This window comes from Carcharodon carcharias, chromosome 8 (assembly GCF_017639515.1).
Source record: "Carcharodon carcharias isolate sCarCar2 chromosome 8, sCarCar2.pri, whole genome shotgun sequence".
Taxonomy (NCBI): Eukaryota; Metazoa; Chordata; class Chondrichthyes; order Lamniformes; family Lamnidae; genus Carcharodon; species Carcharodon carcharias.
The window spans coordinates 90,631,225-90,645,369 of record NC_054474.1 but is presented as its reverse complement, the minus strand read 5'-3'; the positions used below and the strand labels follow the sequence as shown (position 1 = coordinate 90,645,369).

The 14,145-nt window shown below is 43.0% G+C and overlaps 1 protein-coding gene across 1 annotated transcript in view; it reads left to right on the top strand.

The window, feature by feature from the left end:
- Window positions 1-14,145, top strand: part of adam19b (ADAM metallopeptidase domain 19b) — a 153,752-nt gene that overhangs the window by 62,745 nt on the left and 76,862 nt on the right. Inside the window, exon 4 of the mRNA XM_041194317.1 lies at window positions 12,286-12,364. Within this exon, the coding sequence (XP_041050251.1) occupies window positions 12,286-12,364 (79 nt within the window). The remainder of the gene's footprint in view (window positions 1-12,285; window positions 12,365-14,145) is intronic.

Below are 14,145 nucleotides of genomic sequence, written 5' to 3'. Positions count from 1 at the left end.
CCAACCTTTTATGCAGTTTGCCACATTACCCTGAATCCCATGGGCTTTTACTTTCCTGACCAATCTGCCATGTGGGACCTTGTCAAATGCGTTGCTAAAATCCATGTACACAAAATGCACTGCACTACCTTCATCAACCCTTCTTGTCACTTCCTCAAAGAATTCAGTCAAATTTGTGAGGCAAGACCTTCCTTTAACAAATCCATGCTGACCATCCCTGACTAGTCCATGCCTTTCCATGTGACAGTTAATCCTATCTCTCAGGATTGATTCTACTAATTTGCTTATCACCAATGTAAGACTAACTGGCCTATAAAATAGCTCTGTCGAAGGGTCATGAGGACTCGAAACGTCAACTCTTTTCATCTCCGCCGATGCTGCCAGACCTGCTGAGTTTTTCCAGGTAATTCTGTTTTTGTTTTGGCCTATAATTGTTTGGCATTTCCTTTGATCCTTTTTTAAACAATGGAACTACGTTTGCATTTCTCCAGTTCTCCGGTACCTCCCCTGTATCTAGTGAAGATTGGAAAATCATCCTCAGAGCATCTGCTATCTCTTCCCTGACTTCCTTCAGCAGCCTCGGAAACAATCCATCTGGTCCTGGCGACTTATCAACTTTCAAGGATTCCAACCCTTCGAGTACTTCCTCTCTCTTTATTACTATCCCATCCAATATCTCGCAGTGTTCCTCCTGGACTATTATATCTACATTCTCCCTTTCCTTTGTAAACACGGAGACAAAATATTCATTCAAAATCCTTCCCACAGCCTCTGCATCTACACACAAGTTCCCATCTTCATCTCTGATAGGTCCCACATTTTCATTAACTAACCTCTTAGCATTAATGTATTGGCAAATCATCTTTGGCTTATCTTTAACTTTAGTTGTTAATCTTTTTTCAGGCCCTCTTTTTGATTTCCTTATTTACTTTTTTACTTCGTCCCTGCACTTCCTATATTCGTCTAGGCTGTCTGCAGTGTATACTTCTTTGTGCCCATCGTAAGCTTTCTTTTTCCATTTGATCTTCCCCTGTATTCCTCTAGACAACCAGAGGGGTCCAGATTTGACAGTACCACTCTTATTTTTGTAGGGGACATGTCGACTTTGTACAATTAGGATCTTGCTTTTTAGTGCTTCCCACTGGTTTTCTGCTGTTTTATCCTCCAGCAGCGCTGTCCAGTCCACCTCAGCCAAGTCCCTTCTCATTTCTGCAAAATTTGCCTTCCCCCAGTTCGAGACTTTTGTTTCTGCCTTATCTCTGTCCTTTTCTATGGTAATGCTAAATCTAACGGAATTGTGATCACTTGTCCCTGATATGATCGCCAACTGTCACTTCACCCACTTGCCCTTCTTCATTCCCCAAGGTCTAGAATTGCTTCTTGTTGGGTTTGTCACTAATTGGTTCAAAAAATTTTCCTGGACACACTGCATGAATTTTTCTCCCTCAGTGCCCTTTGTATCGTTTGAATCCCAGTTGATATTAGGATAGTTGAAGTCTCCTACTATTATTGCCTTCTTGTTCTTACAAGCAGAAATTTGCCAACACATTTGTTCTTCTATCTCCCTTTCATTATTTGGGGGTTTGTATATACTCCCAGTTGTGTGACTGCCCCTTTTTTATTTCTAAGCTCAATCCATAAAGCCTCATTTGTTGACCCATTTAGTATATCATCTCTTCTCACAACTGGAATTGATTCTTTAACCATTAGTGCTACCCCCCCTCCCCCCTCCTTTCTTATGTCCTACTCTGTCCTGTCTGAAGACTCTATAACCAGGGATATTTAGCTACCAGTTTTGTCCCTCCTTTAGCCAGGTCTCCGTTATAGCAATGACATCCTGCTGCCATGTGTCTACCTGTGCCCTTAACTCATCTACCTTGTTTGTAATACTCCTTGCATTGAAGTATAAACAGTTTAACCCCGTCAATTTCCCTTGCCAGACACTTTTTAAACTTTTGCTTCTCCTATAACTCCATGTCTATCACAATGTCCCCAGCTAATGTTCTACCTCCATTTTTCTGATCTGAATCTGACCTATTTGATCCTACTCCTGGGATCCCATCCCCCTGCCAAACTAGTTTAAATACTCCCCAGCAGAACTAGCAAAAGCCCCTGAAAGGACACTGGTCCCAGTTCTGCCTGGGCGCAGCCTGTCCGATTTGTACAAGTCCCACCTTCCCCAGAACCGGTCCCAGTGCCTCAAGAATCTGAATCCCTCCCAGCTACACCATCTCTCCAGCCACGTGTTCGTTTGGTCTATCCTCTTATTCCTGCTCTCGCTAGCATGTGGAACTGGGAGTAATCCTGAGATTACTACATTTGAGGTCCTGCATTTTAATTTATCTCCTAACTCCCTGTACTGACCTTGCAGGTCCTAACCTTAGTTAACCTATGTCATTGGTACCAATGTGTACCACAACCACTGGCTGCTTACCTTCCCTCCCCAGAATGGTCTGCAGCCACTCCATGACATCCCAGACCCTGGCACCAGGGAGACAACATACCATCCTTGATTCACGTTTGCGGCCACAGAAGCGTCTGTGTATGCCCCTAACTATTGAATCCCCTATCACTATAGCCCTGCCACTTGTTTTCCTCCCACGTCTGTGAGCAGCAGAGCCACCCACGGTGCCGTGAACTTGGCTGTTGCTGCTTTCCCCTGAGAGGCCATCCCCCTTCAACAGTATCCAAAGCGGTATATCTGTTAGAGAGGAGGATGACCACAGGGGACTCCTGCACTACCTTCCTGAGTCTTTTACTGTTCCTGATGGTCACCCATTCCTTTTCTGCCTGTGTAATCTTCACCTGTGGTGTGACCATCTCGCTAAATGTGCTATCCCCGACTTGCTCAGCATCGCAGAGTCCACCGCAGCTCCAGCTCCGAGATCCAGTTAGCGAGAAGCTGCATTTGGACACACTTTCCGCACACATGGTCACCAGGGACGCTGGAAGCATCCCTCATTTCCCACATCCTGCAGGAGGAGCATATCACGGGTCTGAGATCTCCTGCCATGACATCCCTCTTGATTTAGCTAGTTACTCCCTTAAAAAAATACAGTAGCTTGAGGCCTTATTTATGTTAACTAGTAACCTTGTTTCTTGATTAATTATACTTGTACAGTACTACTCTATACTTTTTTTAAACTCCTACCTCAGTATTAAGCAATGAATAACTTTAATAGATTGAAAAAAAACTCACAAGGATTTACTCACCAATCAGCTGCTTTTTTAAAAAATCCACTTTCAGAAGAGTGTCCCTTGCAGGCCTGGTGCACTTCTGAAGGAACTGCCTCCTCCTTTCTTTTTCTTTGGTTTGAGGAGGAATGGAAACACTACAGCAATGAATTGTTTGGTGCTATTCTGTTCTTTGACAGTGGGTCTTCCTCGATTCCCTTCTGAGTCATGGTGTCTGCGGTGACTTCCCGCAGAAGGCTTCGGTCACTTTTTACAAGTGCCCTCTGTTGGATGCTCTTCCTCCTGTTGAGTGCAAGAGTCCTTCTCCTCGATTCCCTTCTGAGTCACGGTGTCTGCGGTGACTTCTCCCAGAATGCTTCAGTCACTTCTCACTAGCGCCCTCCGTTGCATCATCTAGGCTGACACTCCCAATGCCGTACTGAGGGAAACAAAAACAGAAACAGAAATACCTGGAAAAGCTTAGCAGGTCTGGCAGCATCAGTGGAGAAGAGCACAGTTGACGTTTCGAGTCCTCATGACCCTTCAACAGAACTAAGTAAAAATAGGAAAGGGGTGAAGTATAAGCTGGTCGCTTAAACCTATTTAAAATGTTTTTATTTAGTTCTGTTGAAGGGTCATGAGGACTCGAAACGTCAACTGTGCTCTTCTCCACTGATGCTGCCAGACCTGCTGAGTTTTTCCAGGTATTTCTGTTTCTGTTTTTGTTTTGGATTTCCAGCATTCGCAGTTTTTTGTTTTTATCGCAGTGCTGAGGGAGTTCTGCACTATTAGAGGTACTATTTTTTGAATGAGATGTATAAACTATAACCCTGCCCGTCCTCTCAAATGGATTTTAATGATATATTGGCAGTATTGGATGAAGACCATTCTTTTGGTTCCTGGCCAAGACTGATCCCTCAACCAACCCCTAAAACATATAATCTGGTCACTTATTTCATTCTTGCCTGTGGGATCTTGCTGTGCACACATTGGCTGCTGTATTTGCCTTTACAACAATAATGGATTGTAATGCATTTGGGATTTCCTGAAGTTGTCAAAGGATCTATATAAAAGCAAGTTTGTTCTTCCTTTCTTGATAAAAATTTGCATCCGCAAAACATCCAATTTACTCAATTCCAGCTGTCTGTTGTAAGAAGATGTACATTACAATATTCACAGGCTCAGAGTCTCCATTTGTCGCCACCACTTAAAAATGTACAGGATGGGCCTGGTAATAAAACAAATCCTTCACTGGCCTCAGTCTGGGATTTAAAATGTCACTCTAATGCTGCTTTTTTGAAGGGGAATATTGATAAAGATAAGAGCTTAGTTATGTTGAGGAGAATGAAGTCATTCATCTTTACAGACAGGCTTGATTACTTCAAGCTGTACTGTACAGTCTTCAAAACATCTCATCCTGTCGATTTGGCAACACTCCAGTCGTAAACCCATTTATTTTATCAACCTTCAGACAGTCGTCCTTAGCAGTCGCTGCCTAATTAAAACAATCCTGAGCAGCTATATTGACTTTCAGTTAACATGGTGAAGGTTGAATCGTTCGGTTGAATTGATACAGTTGAACACCAAAGCCCTGTTTAAAATATGTATATACTAATAGATCTCTCCTAGCTCATGGATTCTCCAGAATCTGGACATCATTGTAATGTTCAACTCCTAATCTGGCTTGTTCCTTTATGATTGCAACTCAAATACTCTACTGTGAGCTGTTGATCTGACTGGTAATCATAGCTTACTGTAAACTCCTGCGCTTGGTTGTAGGGTCAACAAAACTGCCTGTAAAATACAGGCTTCAGGCAAACGTTCTTCCTATATTTTAAAAATCATTCTGTATCTTTTTAATACCTCCAAATATGACAGCTGCACTTTGACAATTGGACTGTTTAGTGATGGGCATTGAAGAAAAAAATGACTTGTATATGAATTGATGGATTTCCTTTGCTTATTGAATAGTCATTAGAATGGTATGATGCTTAACTTCTAAACTGACCTGTTCTTTTAAGGTCATTGGTCAAGCACACCCTGTAAGAAATAAGCCCAAGTAGGCGAATGTAGCTGTTTGTAAAATAAGGTCAGTCAGAGAGCAATTGTATGCTTGAGTATTGCTGAATAAAGGCATTTTGCCAAAGCTTTTCATTTTGCACTCATCAGGACAATCGTAAGAATACCAATGTCAGGGGAAGTAACAACTTCATACTGTATAGGAAGGGGAAGAGAATGTGTTCAAATGAACTCCCATACCTTGACGTACTAGTTGAAAAATTTGCCAGGGGATTCTCTACCTCAGTCTACTGTAAGCCTACCTTTACTGGTCAATGCAGGTTTGGGACTCTTACAGTTCCACACGCTATAAGATTGACTATATCAGCAACCTTGTAAATAGGGCCCGAGCCATTTGTTCACAGTGCAAGCTTGATGCTGGAATAGGGCATAACAAAGACATCCTGCGGGATAATGGCTACCCTGATCAGATTGTTCTGCACTGTATATCACGCAAACTCATTAGCGGACCTAAGGCTGTCACTTTTGGCCTTGAAAAGTGCCCAGTCTACCTCAGATTACCCTGGAAGGACAAGGTATCTCAAAAATTTCAGCAACAGGTGAAGCTAGCTGTTTCACACTGCTACTATGCAGTAGCAACACGAGTGGTATTCACCACTGACATGATGCTGCTGTCAAGCCAAAAAGATGTTCAGCATATATCACAAATGAGTAATATGGTATATGAATTTCAGTGCCAGTGTGATGCTAGGTATGTAGGCCATACATCCCAAAGACTGGCGGATCATATCAAGCAACATGCCCCAGCTGCAGTTTGCAACGGGCAAGGTACAGACCATACGCAACCAGACTGTGCTTGCAAAATTCAAAATACAGTGTCCAACATTAGATGGGATTCTGCAATTGACAACATTTGCTAAATAATCCTCAATGTGTTAAAAATTACACTGACAACCGATTTAAGATTGTCAATTGGGCTTACAGTGTGGCACATTTGCCTGTACTGGAAGCTACATATATTAATGCACAGGGCCCTGTTCCTTGCAGACAGAAAGAACATGTACACACATTGCGCTTGTTTCAGCTACACCAAATAAGTGATAGCCATTTGCTGGTTCATTCCTTAGGGCAATGCCTTGACCAATCAGAGTCAAGCTGCCTGGTTTAAAATTTCAAGCAATGCATGGCAGTTAACAGTCAGTCACCATTAACTGGTGCATTCTCCATGACAATGCCTCTATCAATCAGAGTTCACTTGCCAACCAACCAGCACTGTCTTCTCATACAGTATAAAATTGTTACTTCTCCTGACATTGGTATTCTTACGATTGTCCTGATGAGTGCCAGATGAAAAGCTTCGACAAAATGTCTTTTCTCGGAAATACTCAAGTTCTGTGCCACCAAATGACTAATTGTATGCTTGTAAATTTAAGTCAATGACTAGCATTCATCTTATAAAAAAATGCTTTTAATTATTCACGAAGTGCTATATATACAGTGATGCCAAGTAAGTTCTGGGGTATTGTTTGTTTTTCTTCTCTTTAATTCTTCAATTTAAGGTGAATCTCTTTAATTCAAAGTGAATGCTTGAATTGTTCCATGAACACTATTGAGGGCATCATAGCCAAACCTTTTTATAAGATAATATTTTCGGGTTTTGGGCATCACTGGCAACACATCCATTTATTGTCCATCCCTTAATCCCTTGCAAAGTCGATGATGGGCCTTCTTTTTGAGCCACTGCAGTCCATATGGTGTAAATACTCCCACAGTGCTGTTGCACTGGAGAGACCCAGGATTCTGACCCAGTGACAATGAAAGAATGGTGATATATGCCCAAGTCAGGATGCTGCATTACTTGGAGAGGAGCCTGGAGGTGATACTGCCCTCAGTTGATGATCACATGCGAACTTTCAGTCAGAGCTGAATCTGCAAACACTTTTCTGATTTTCTTCCCCCCCTCATCTTTATTCCAGGGATCTTGCAGCTAAATATAAGCTCCTTGGCTGAGAGCATCTGAGAGTGGAAATCAAAGCTGTAAGCTTTTGGGTTTTTATGACTCAATAACACGCCTGTCTAACTAACTGAACCATCATAATGGCTTCAAACTCTATTTGTCTTTTACATTGAGGTGAATGGCTCCATCTTATTTTTTCAGATTGCTAAGTAAGTCCTGTTAGAACTGCTAAACATCACTCATAGCTTGCTGGCAATGGAGGACCATTGCTTTATTATGCTTCACTATTTGACCCACAGTGAGATCATTTCAACTGTAAACTATCAGTTATCTGGCTGGCAATAATCAGATGAAAAATAAAATTGTTTGATGACAGACATTATGAGCCTTTAACATTCTGAATCATTAATAACTCAAAGTGCATTAGGAATCTGAATGCTAATTGCTTAAGGCCTGCAGACTGCATTCTCTATGCTCCTTGTGATGTGGTAAAGATGCCCTGTTGGTCTTTCCATGGCTTTTTTATAACTGGCCTGATGAAGAGCAATAGCGGTTCAGTTCCGGAGATTGTCACATCAACTTGTCGGATGTAATTTGTTAGGCATGATGGGGGGTGGATACTAGACTAAAATCAGGAGGAGAGATCTTGGTCCATTTTACACACCCTAGCTTGGGGGATTTAAGCTTTTAGGGTCATGGTTTGTGGCTCTTTCAATGCTAATAATGGTGAACTTGAGTTGTCCAATTTTTAAAATCAATTAAACTCACATGGTCAAAATATCCAGGTCAGTCCCTGCATCTGCTCAGCTTAAGCAACTTGTTAGGATATTCAGTTATTTATTCTTAAAATAACTTTGCCTGTTAAACTCTACAGCTGACTGTGCTGTGCCAACCTGGGAGCGCTTGAAGGGACAGTGTAGAGGGAGCTTTACTCTGGACTGAATTTTCATCCCAAGGCGGTGGACTAGCATGCAGTACCCTCCTGCTAGCAATTTTGGTGGAGCTGTCTTCTCAGGACGGTGGGGGGAGGATGTGTTGCTGCAACCTGCCTGAAAGTGGCAGGTAATCAATTAAGGCTGTTACTGAGCCACTTGAGAGATGGTGGTAGGGCTGATTTAGCTTTTGGAAGCAATGAACAGGTCACAAGCATGTCCAAGCAGATGAAGTGGCTGCACAGGGGGAGCAATTCAGAGACATGGGAGCCATTCCTCATGCTGCGTAAATGGTGGAAGAGGCAGCAAGGAGCTGATGCATTGGCACACAGTGGCTGTTCCATAGGGTGTTTCAGGTGGAGACAATTGAGGGAAATTGCTGCCTGCAGCAGCCCATTACAGATAATGCATTGACATGGACTATACAAACAAGGACAGAGCTCCATCCCCTTCACACAGAAAGGGTAATGTGCTTTTGCCCTCTCTCAGATGCTCACCCATCTTGCTCGTGCCAATTTTCTGCCACCTTGCAGTTTCAAGGGCCACCTCCTGTATGGCTACCAGCATAGCGAAATGTGCCACTTCAACACCAGAGCATCCCCCTTCTTATGTATAATGTGCTCTTTTTCTCCTATAAAGTGAAGAGCAAGAGAGTTAAGAACTTGGTGCTTTCTTTCACCACATCCTGCAGCTCACTCACATTTGATGTCCATTGGTTCCTCCTCCAGAAGTGCTTGTGATGTGAACGCTGCCCAGGAGTGTAGCTGGGTATTCATAACTTCACTTCCTGAACATCATGTGCCCTCAGGCTGCTCTGCTCATTGGTCCGCTGGTGACTTAAGAACTGGAAATGTCACCTGGTTGTAGCATTGCCCTCACCTCGCCAGGTGACCTCAGAAGGCCATTGAAGCACTTCCTGCACCGCACCAATGTCCTGCTGAGCACACTGTAGCTCCTCACCTCCTGAACCACCTTTGTCCATGCCTGCTTTGTCTGGCTGGCTATCTCCCTCCTGCTTTACACCAGAAATAGAACACTCTTCTGGGCTGCCCCCACCTCTGACAGCCCCTCCAGGATGGCATAGGGCAGCCCTTCCATGGGTACTTGCCATGCTGCTACTCCACTATGTTTCGGTCTCTGCCATCGCGCAGGATACTGGTGTCCACAATCATGACCGCCACGTGCCCTTTAAATCAAGCCCACCATGTCTATATCTGGCCTCTTCCACTGGCCCTAATTTGAGAGCAATTGTGCCAGTGGGCTGTTAATTGGTTGCCTTCTTCAAAATATTGCCAATTAGCAGCGACGGTGAGCGGGGTCAGGACCTGGAAATGGCCCAGATGTTGGGATCCTGACCCTGGAATAAAAGTACAGCCCTCTGTGACTGTCCTGTAGTGTAGGTGGGCAGAAAGTGCATGATCAGGGGAGGTCAATCAAGGACATTGTGGTTGCTTCTGACTCTACGGTTGGGAGTTCCTCTGGATTATGTTTGTATGCAACGTGAATGTTTAAGCCCTGGGTAGTTAGGACTGGGGCCCACTCTAGCTGACCGCTCTACGCCTGGACCACTGAAGATCCCCTCTGTCTTCCAAGCTTCTTTCCTGATCACTTCCCTTTACAAAGGGGACATACAAACACTTTAACCTTTAGTCACTGAGTCTGGACTTCCAGCATCAGCATGAGCAGTTGGCCTGTGCCTTTGCTCTCAAGCAACACTTCCTGCCCCGTTCCAGCTGCTGGCAATAATGCACCAATTAACAGTAACCAGATCTACAAATAGTTATTGCTAGTACAGAACTTGAGTATTGCTGAAAAAAGACATTTTGTCAAAGCTTTTCATCTTGCATGCATCAGGACAATCGCAAGAATACCAATGTCAGGGAAAGCAACAACTTAATGGTGAGAAGGGAGTGCTGATTGGTTGGCAGGTGAACTCTGATTGGTAGAGGCGTTGCCATGGAGAATGCACCAGATAATGGTGACTGATGGTTAACTGCCAAGCACTTTTTGAAATTTTAAACTTGGCAGCTTGACTCTGATAGGTCAGGGCATTGCCCTGAGGAATGAACCAATGAATGGCTCTCCCTTGTTTTGTTGAGCTGAAACAGGCGCAATGTTCTGCAGTGTAACAATGCCTCAATTGCTCCAGAGCTGTACTGCTGCAATTTGGTCATTGCATTAGCAGTCAGTTTGATTTTTATGAATGACTTACTGTCCCTGGCTGTATTGCAACAACACAAACTGATTTTTATTTCTCGTGTTTGAGTGTGGACAATGTTGCTATTGACAAGAGGGTTCAGTGATGACAAACAAAAGTCAGTTGTTTTATACTTGCTCAGTAAAAACAGACTTTTTTCGGAGGCTGTGACAGTCACCATGATCCCATGAGCTTGGGAAGAAGGTGGCTGAGTGGTAATCGATTCATGGTAAATGGTAGTGAAAGAAATTTGCCCCGATCACCAGCAGAGGCTTTCCTTGCTCTTTCTCAAATACTGGCTCTTCCAGGGACACATGCTTGAATTCTGAGAGTCTAAATAATGTAGACAATGCAGCCTTTGAAACGCCAGTGAATCCCAGTTTATCACATAAGAACATAAGAAATGGGAGCAGGAGTAAGCCATATGGTCCCTGGAGCCTTCTCTGCTCATTCAAAGGGAAGATAGTGGCGTAGTGTTATTGTCACTAGTATCCCACAGGCACAGGCTAATGTTCTAGGCTATGGGTTCAAATCCTATTCATAGCAGCTAGTGGAATTTAAATCCAATTAATAAAATCTGGAATATAAAGTTAGTCTCAGTAATAGTTGAAACTATCATCAATTGTTGTAAAAATCCATCTGGCTCACTAATGTCCTTTGGGGAAGGAAATCTGCTGTCCTTACCTGGCCTATGTATGACTCCAGGCCCACAGCAATGCAGTTGACTCTTAATTGCCCTATGAAATGGCCTAAACATGCCACTCAGTCCAAGAGCAATTAGGGATGGGCAACAAATGCTGGCCTAGCCAGTAACACCCACATACCATTGATGAATAAAAAAAGTTCATGACTTATCTAATCTTGGCCTCAATTCCACTTTCCAACCCATTCCCTGTAACCCTTGATTCTCCTATTGTTCAATAGCAACTTATATTTATACAGCATCTTTAACCGAATAAAACTTCCCAAGGTACTTCACAGGAGCACTATAAAACAAATATTAGATTGACTGATCAAAAGCTTGGCCAGAGAGGTAGTAATAAGGTGTGTCCTAAAGGTGGAAAGCAAGGGAGAGAAGCGGGGAGGTGTAGGGCAGGTATTCTGAACTGGAGGCCTAGACAACTGAAGGCATGGCCAGCAATGGTGGAGTGATTATCATAAGGGATACTCAGGAGGCCAGAATTAGAGGATCACGGATATTTTGGAAGATTATGGGGTTGGAGGAGTTGACAGAAATAGGGAGGTGTGAGCCATGGAGGGATTCAAAAACAAGGATGAGAATTTTAAAATCAAGATGTTGCTTGATCAAGTGCCATTGCAGGTCAGTGTAGGTCAGGGGTGATAGCAAATCTGTCTATCTCAGCCTTGAATATATTCAATGACCTACCTTCCAGTTATTGTCTCCATATGAGAAAGCACAGTATAGATTTACAAGAATCCTACCAAAATTGAGAGGATGTAACCATCCAGAAAGATTAAGCAGGCTGGGACTGTTTTCTCTGGAAAGAGAAGCCCAAGAAGAAACCTGATAGAGCTTCTTGAAATAGTGAACGAGTTTGATCGGGTGAATGTGGAGATACTGTTCCCAGTACTGATAGAATCTAGAACAATTTGGCATGACTATAAAATAGCCACTAACAGAACAGTGAGAATGTGTAATTCTTCCGTATGGGCTGGCTGAAGTAAACAAAATTGATGTATTTAAGGGAAGGTTTGATGTTTAAATGAGGAAGAAGGGTGTCAAGGGATATGGCTGAAGTGTGAGATGAGGTAATTTGAGTGGGAGGGAGCTTGTGTGGATTAGAAACACTGATAGAGCTGTTGAGAGGATGTCCTGTTTCAATGCCGTGGTTTTCATGAAAAGCTGAACATTCTTAATTAATGATTTACATCTTTACAGATTTACAGTTAAGGGGTAGAAATATTTGAAAGTGAGTTCTGATAGTCTGAAAACTTGTCTAGTTTATTGAGGTGTGAAATGAAACTACCTAACTCTGTCCTTTCAGGCAACTGATGGCACCGGGTTATGCAGAGACTCACTACAGCCAGACTGGAGAGCAAAGAACCAGCTACCCTGACCACAAGGTGAGTCTGTGGAATGCTGTATGCGACTGGGAGGAGCTGGGTAAAAGGTACACATTGGTTACAATGGGCGGTCTTGAGAAAGCAGGTGCTGGATCTGACCTAAATGTTACCTGTTGTTAATCTTTTGACAGCACATGTCTGAGCAGTGCCATGTAAGTAACTTGTATGATTGTACTCAAATATCCAAAATAATGTATGGTCAGCTGTCTTGCATCTTATTATAAATCAGTAATGTTCACGAGAGAAGGTTAATTTTAAAAATCCATCTAGTTAAATAAAAAAAAGAGCTTGTATTATTTGCCCAGATTTTGAGATGCCCGCTCCCCATTACACTTACACTTTCCACAGACTTTCTGTAGGCTTTTGCATTGCGACTTGTGGGAACTAGAAATATGTTTCAGTGTGGCCCTTTCTACAGGGAATTTGGTCCCGCTGTGAATGGGGCAAGCAATGGTGTGTCTACTTAACCAATCATCTTAAAGAATTGTCACACTGAGCCGTGCAGAATTTAAACCAAGAAATGTTAAGTTAGAATAGTTAAGCTAAAGTCAAATAATGTACAGAAAGAAAATTGAAGAGTCGGAAGGAAAGGTGGGATTAAGAAAGAGGGAGAGAGATAAAAGAGGCAAAAATAAGTTATAAAAGCTGATTAATTTTATTGTTTTAATAAATCTCCAATGATAATTAAAACCTGACAGAATGAGATTCCATATTTGTAAAAATACATTTTCAGTGCCCGAGCAGTTCTTTGATGCCAAGCCAATAAAAATTCACTTCAACTTGAATGGACAAGCCTAACATTTTCTGTCATATTTAGTGCATGTGCATCCTATTAGTACCCCAATTTCATGTTGTTACATGTATTTGAATGGTGAGTCTCTCAGTGAGGTACCAGTAGCGATGCTTATGGAGGAACAAGGCAACTCAGATCACATATCCTGATTTCTGTATCTTACTGTGTATGTGTTGGCAGTTGGGTAATTGCTGTCCAATTTACAATTCAGTAACAGCGAGCTCTGATTTCTTCACTGATATCCCTAGTGCAAAATCCAGGCCATGATAACATTTTTCAGAACCTGAAGATGCCCCAAAGTTTTTTACAGTCAATGAAATACTTTTGAAGTCTAGTCACTGATGTTGGTAACCAACTGGGGAGGCGGTGGCATAGTGATATTGTCATTAAAAGTCTAATGATGAACGTGAAACTATTGTCGATTGTCGTAAAAACCAATCTGCCATCCTCACCTGGTCTTGCCTATGTGTGCCTCCCGATCCACAGTAATGTGATTAACTCTTAAACACCCTCTGATATGGCCTAGCGAGTCACTCAGTTGTGTCAAACCAATAAAAAGCCATTAAAAAAGAATGAAACCAGATGCACTACCCGGCATTGACCTAGGCACTGGAAATGACAACGGCAAACCAAGCCCTGTCGACTCTGCAAAGTCCTCCTTACTAAAATCTGGGGGCTAGTGCTAAAATTGAGAGAGCTGTCACACAGACTATTCAAGCCTGACATCGTCATACTCACAGAATCATACCATACAGACCATGACCCAGACACCAACGTCATCATCCCTGAGCACGTCCTGCCCCATCGGCAGGACAAACCCAACAGAGGTGATAGCACAGTGGTTTACAGTCAGGAGGGAGTTGCCCTGGGAGTCCTCAACATCGACTCTGGACCCCATAAGGTCTCATGGCATCAGGTCAAAAATGGGCAAGGAAACATCCTGTTGGTTACCACCTACCCCCACCCCCACCCCCACCCCCGCCCCACC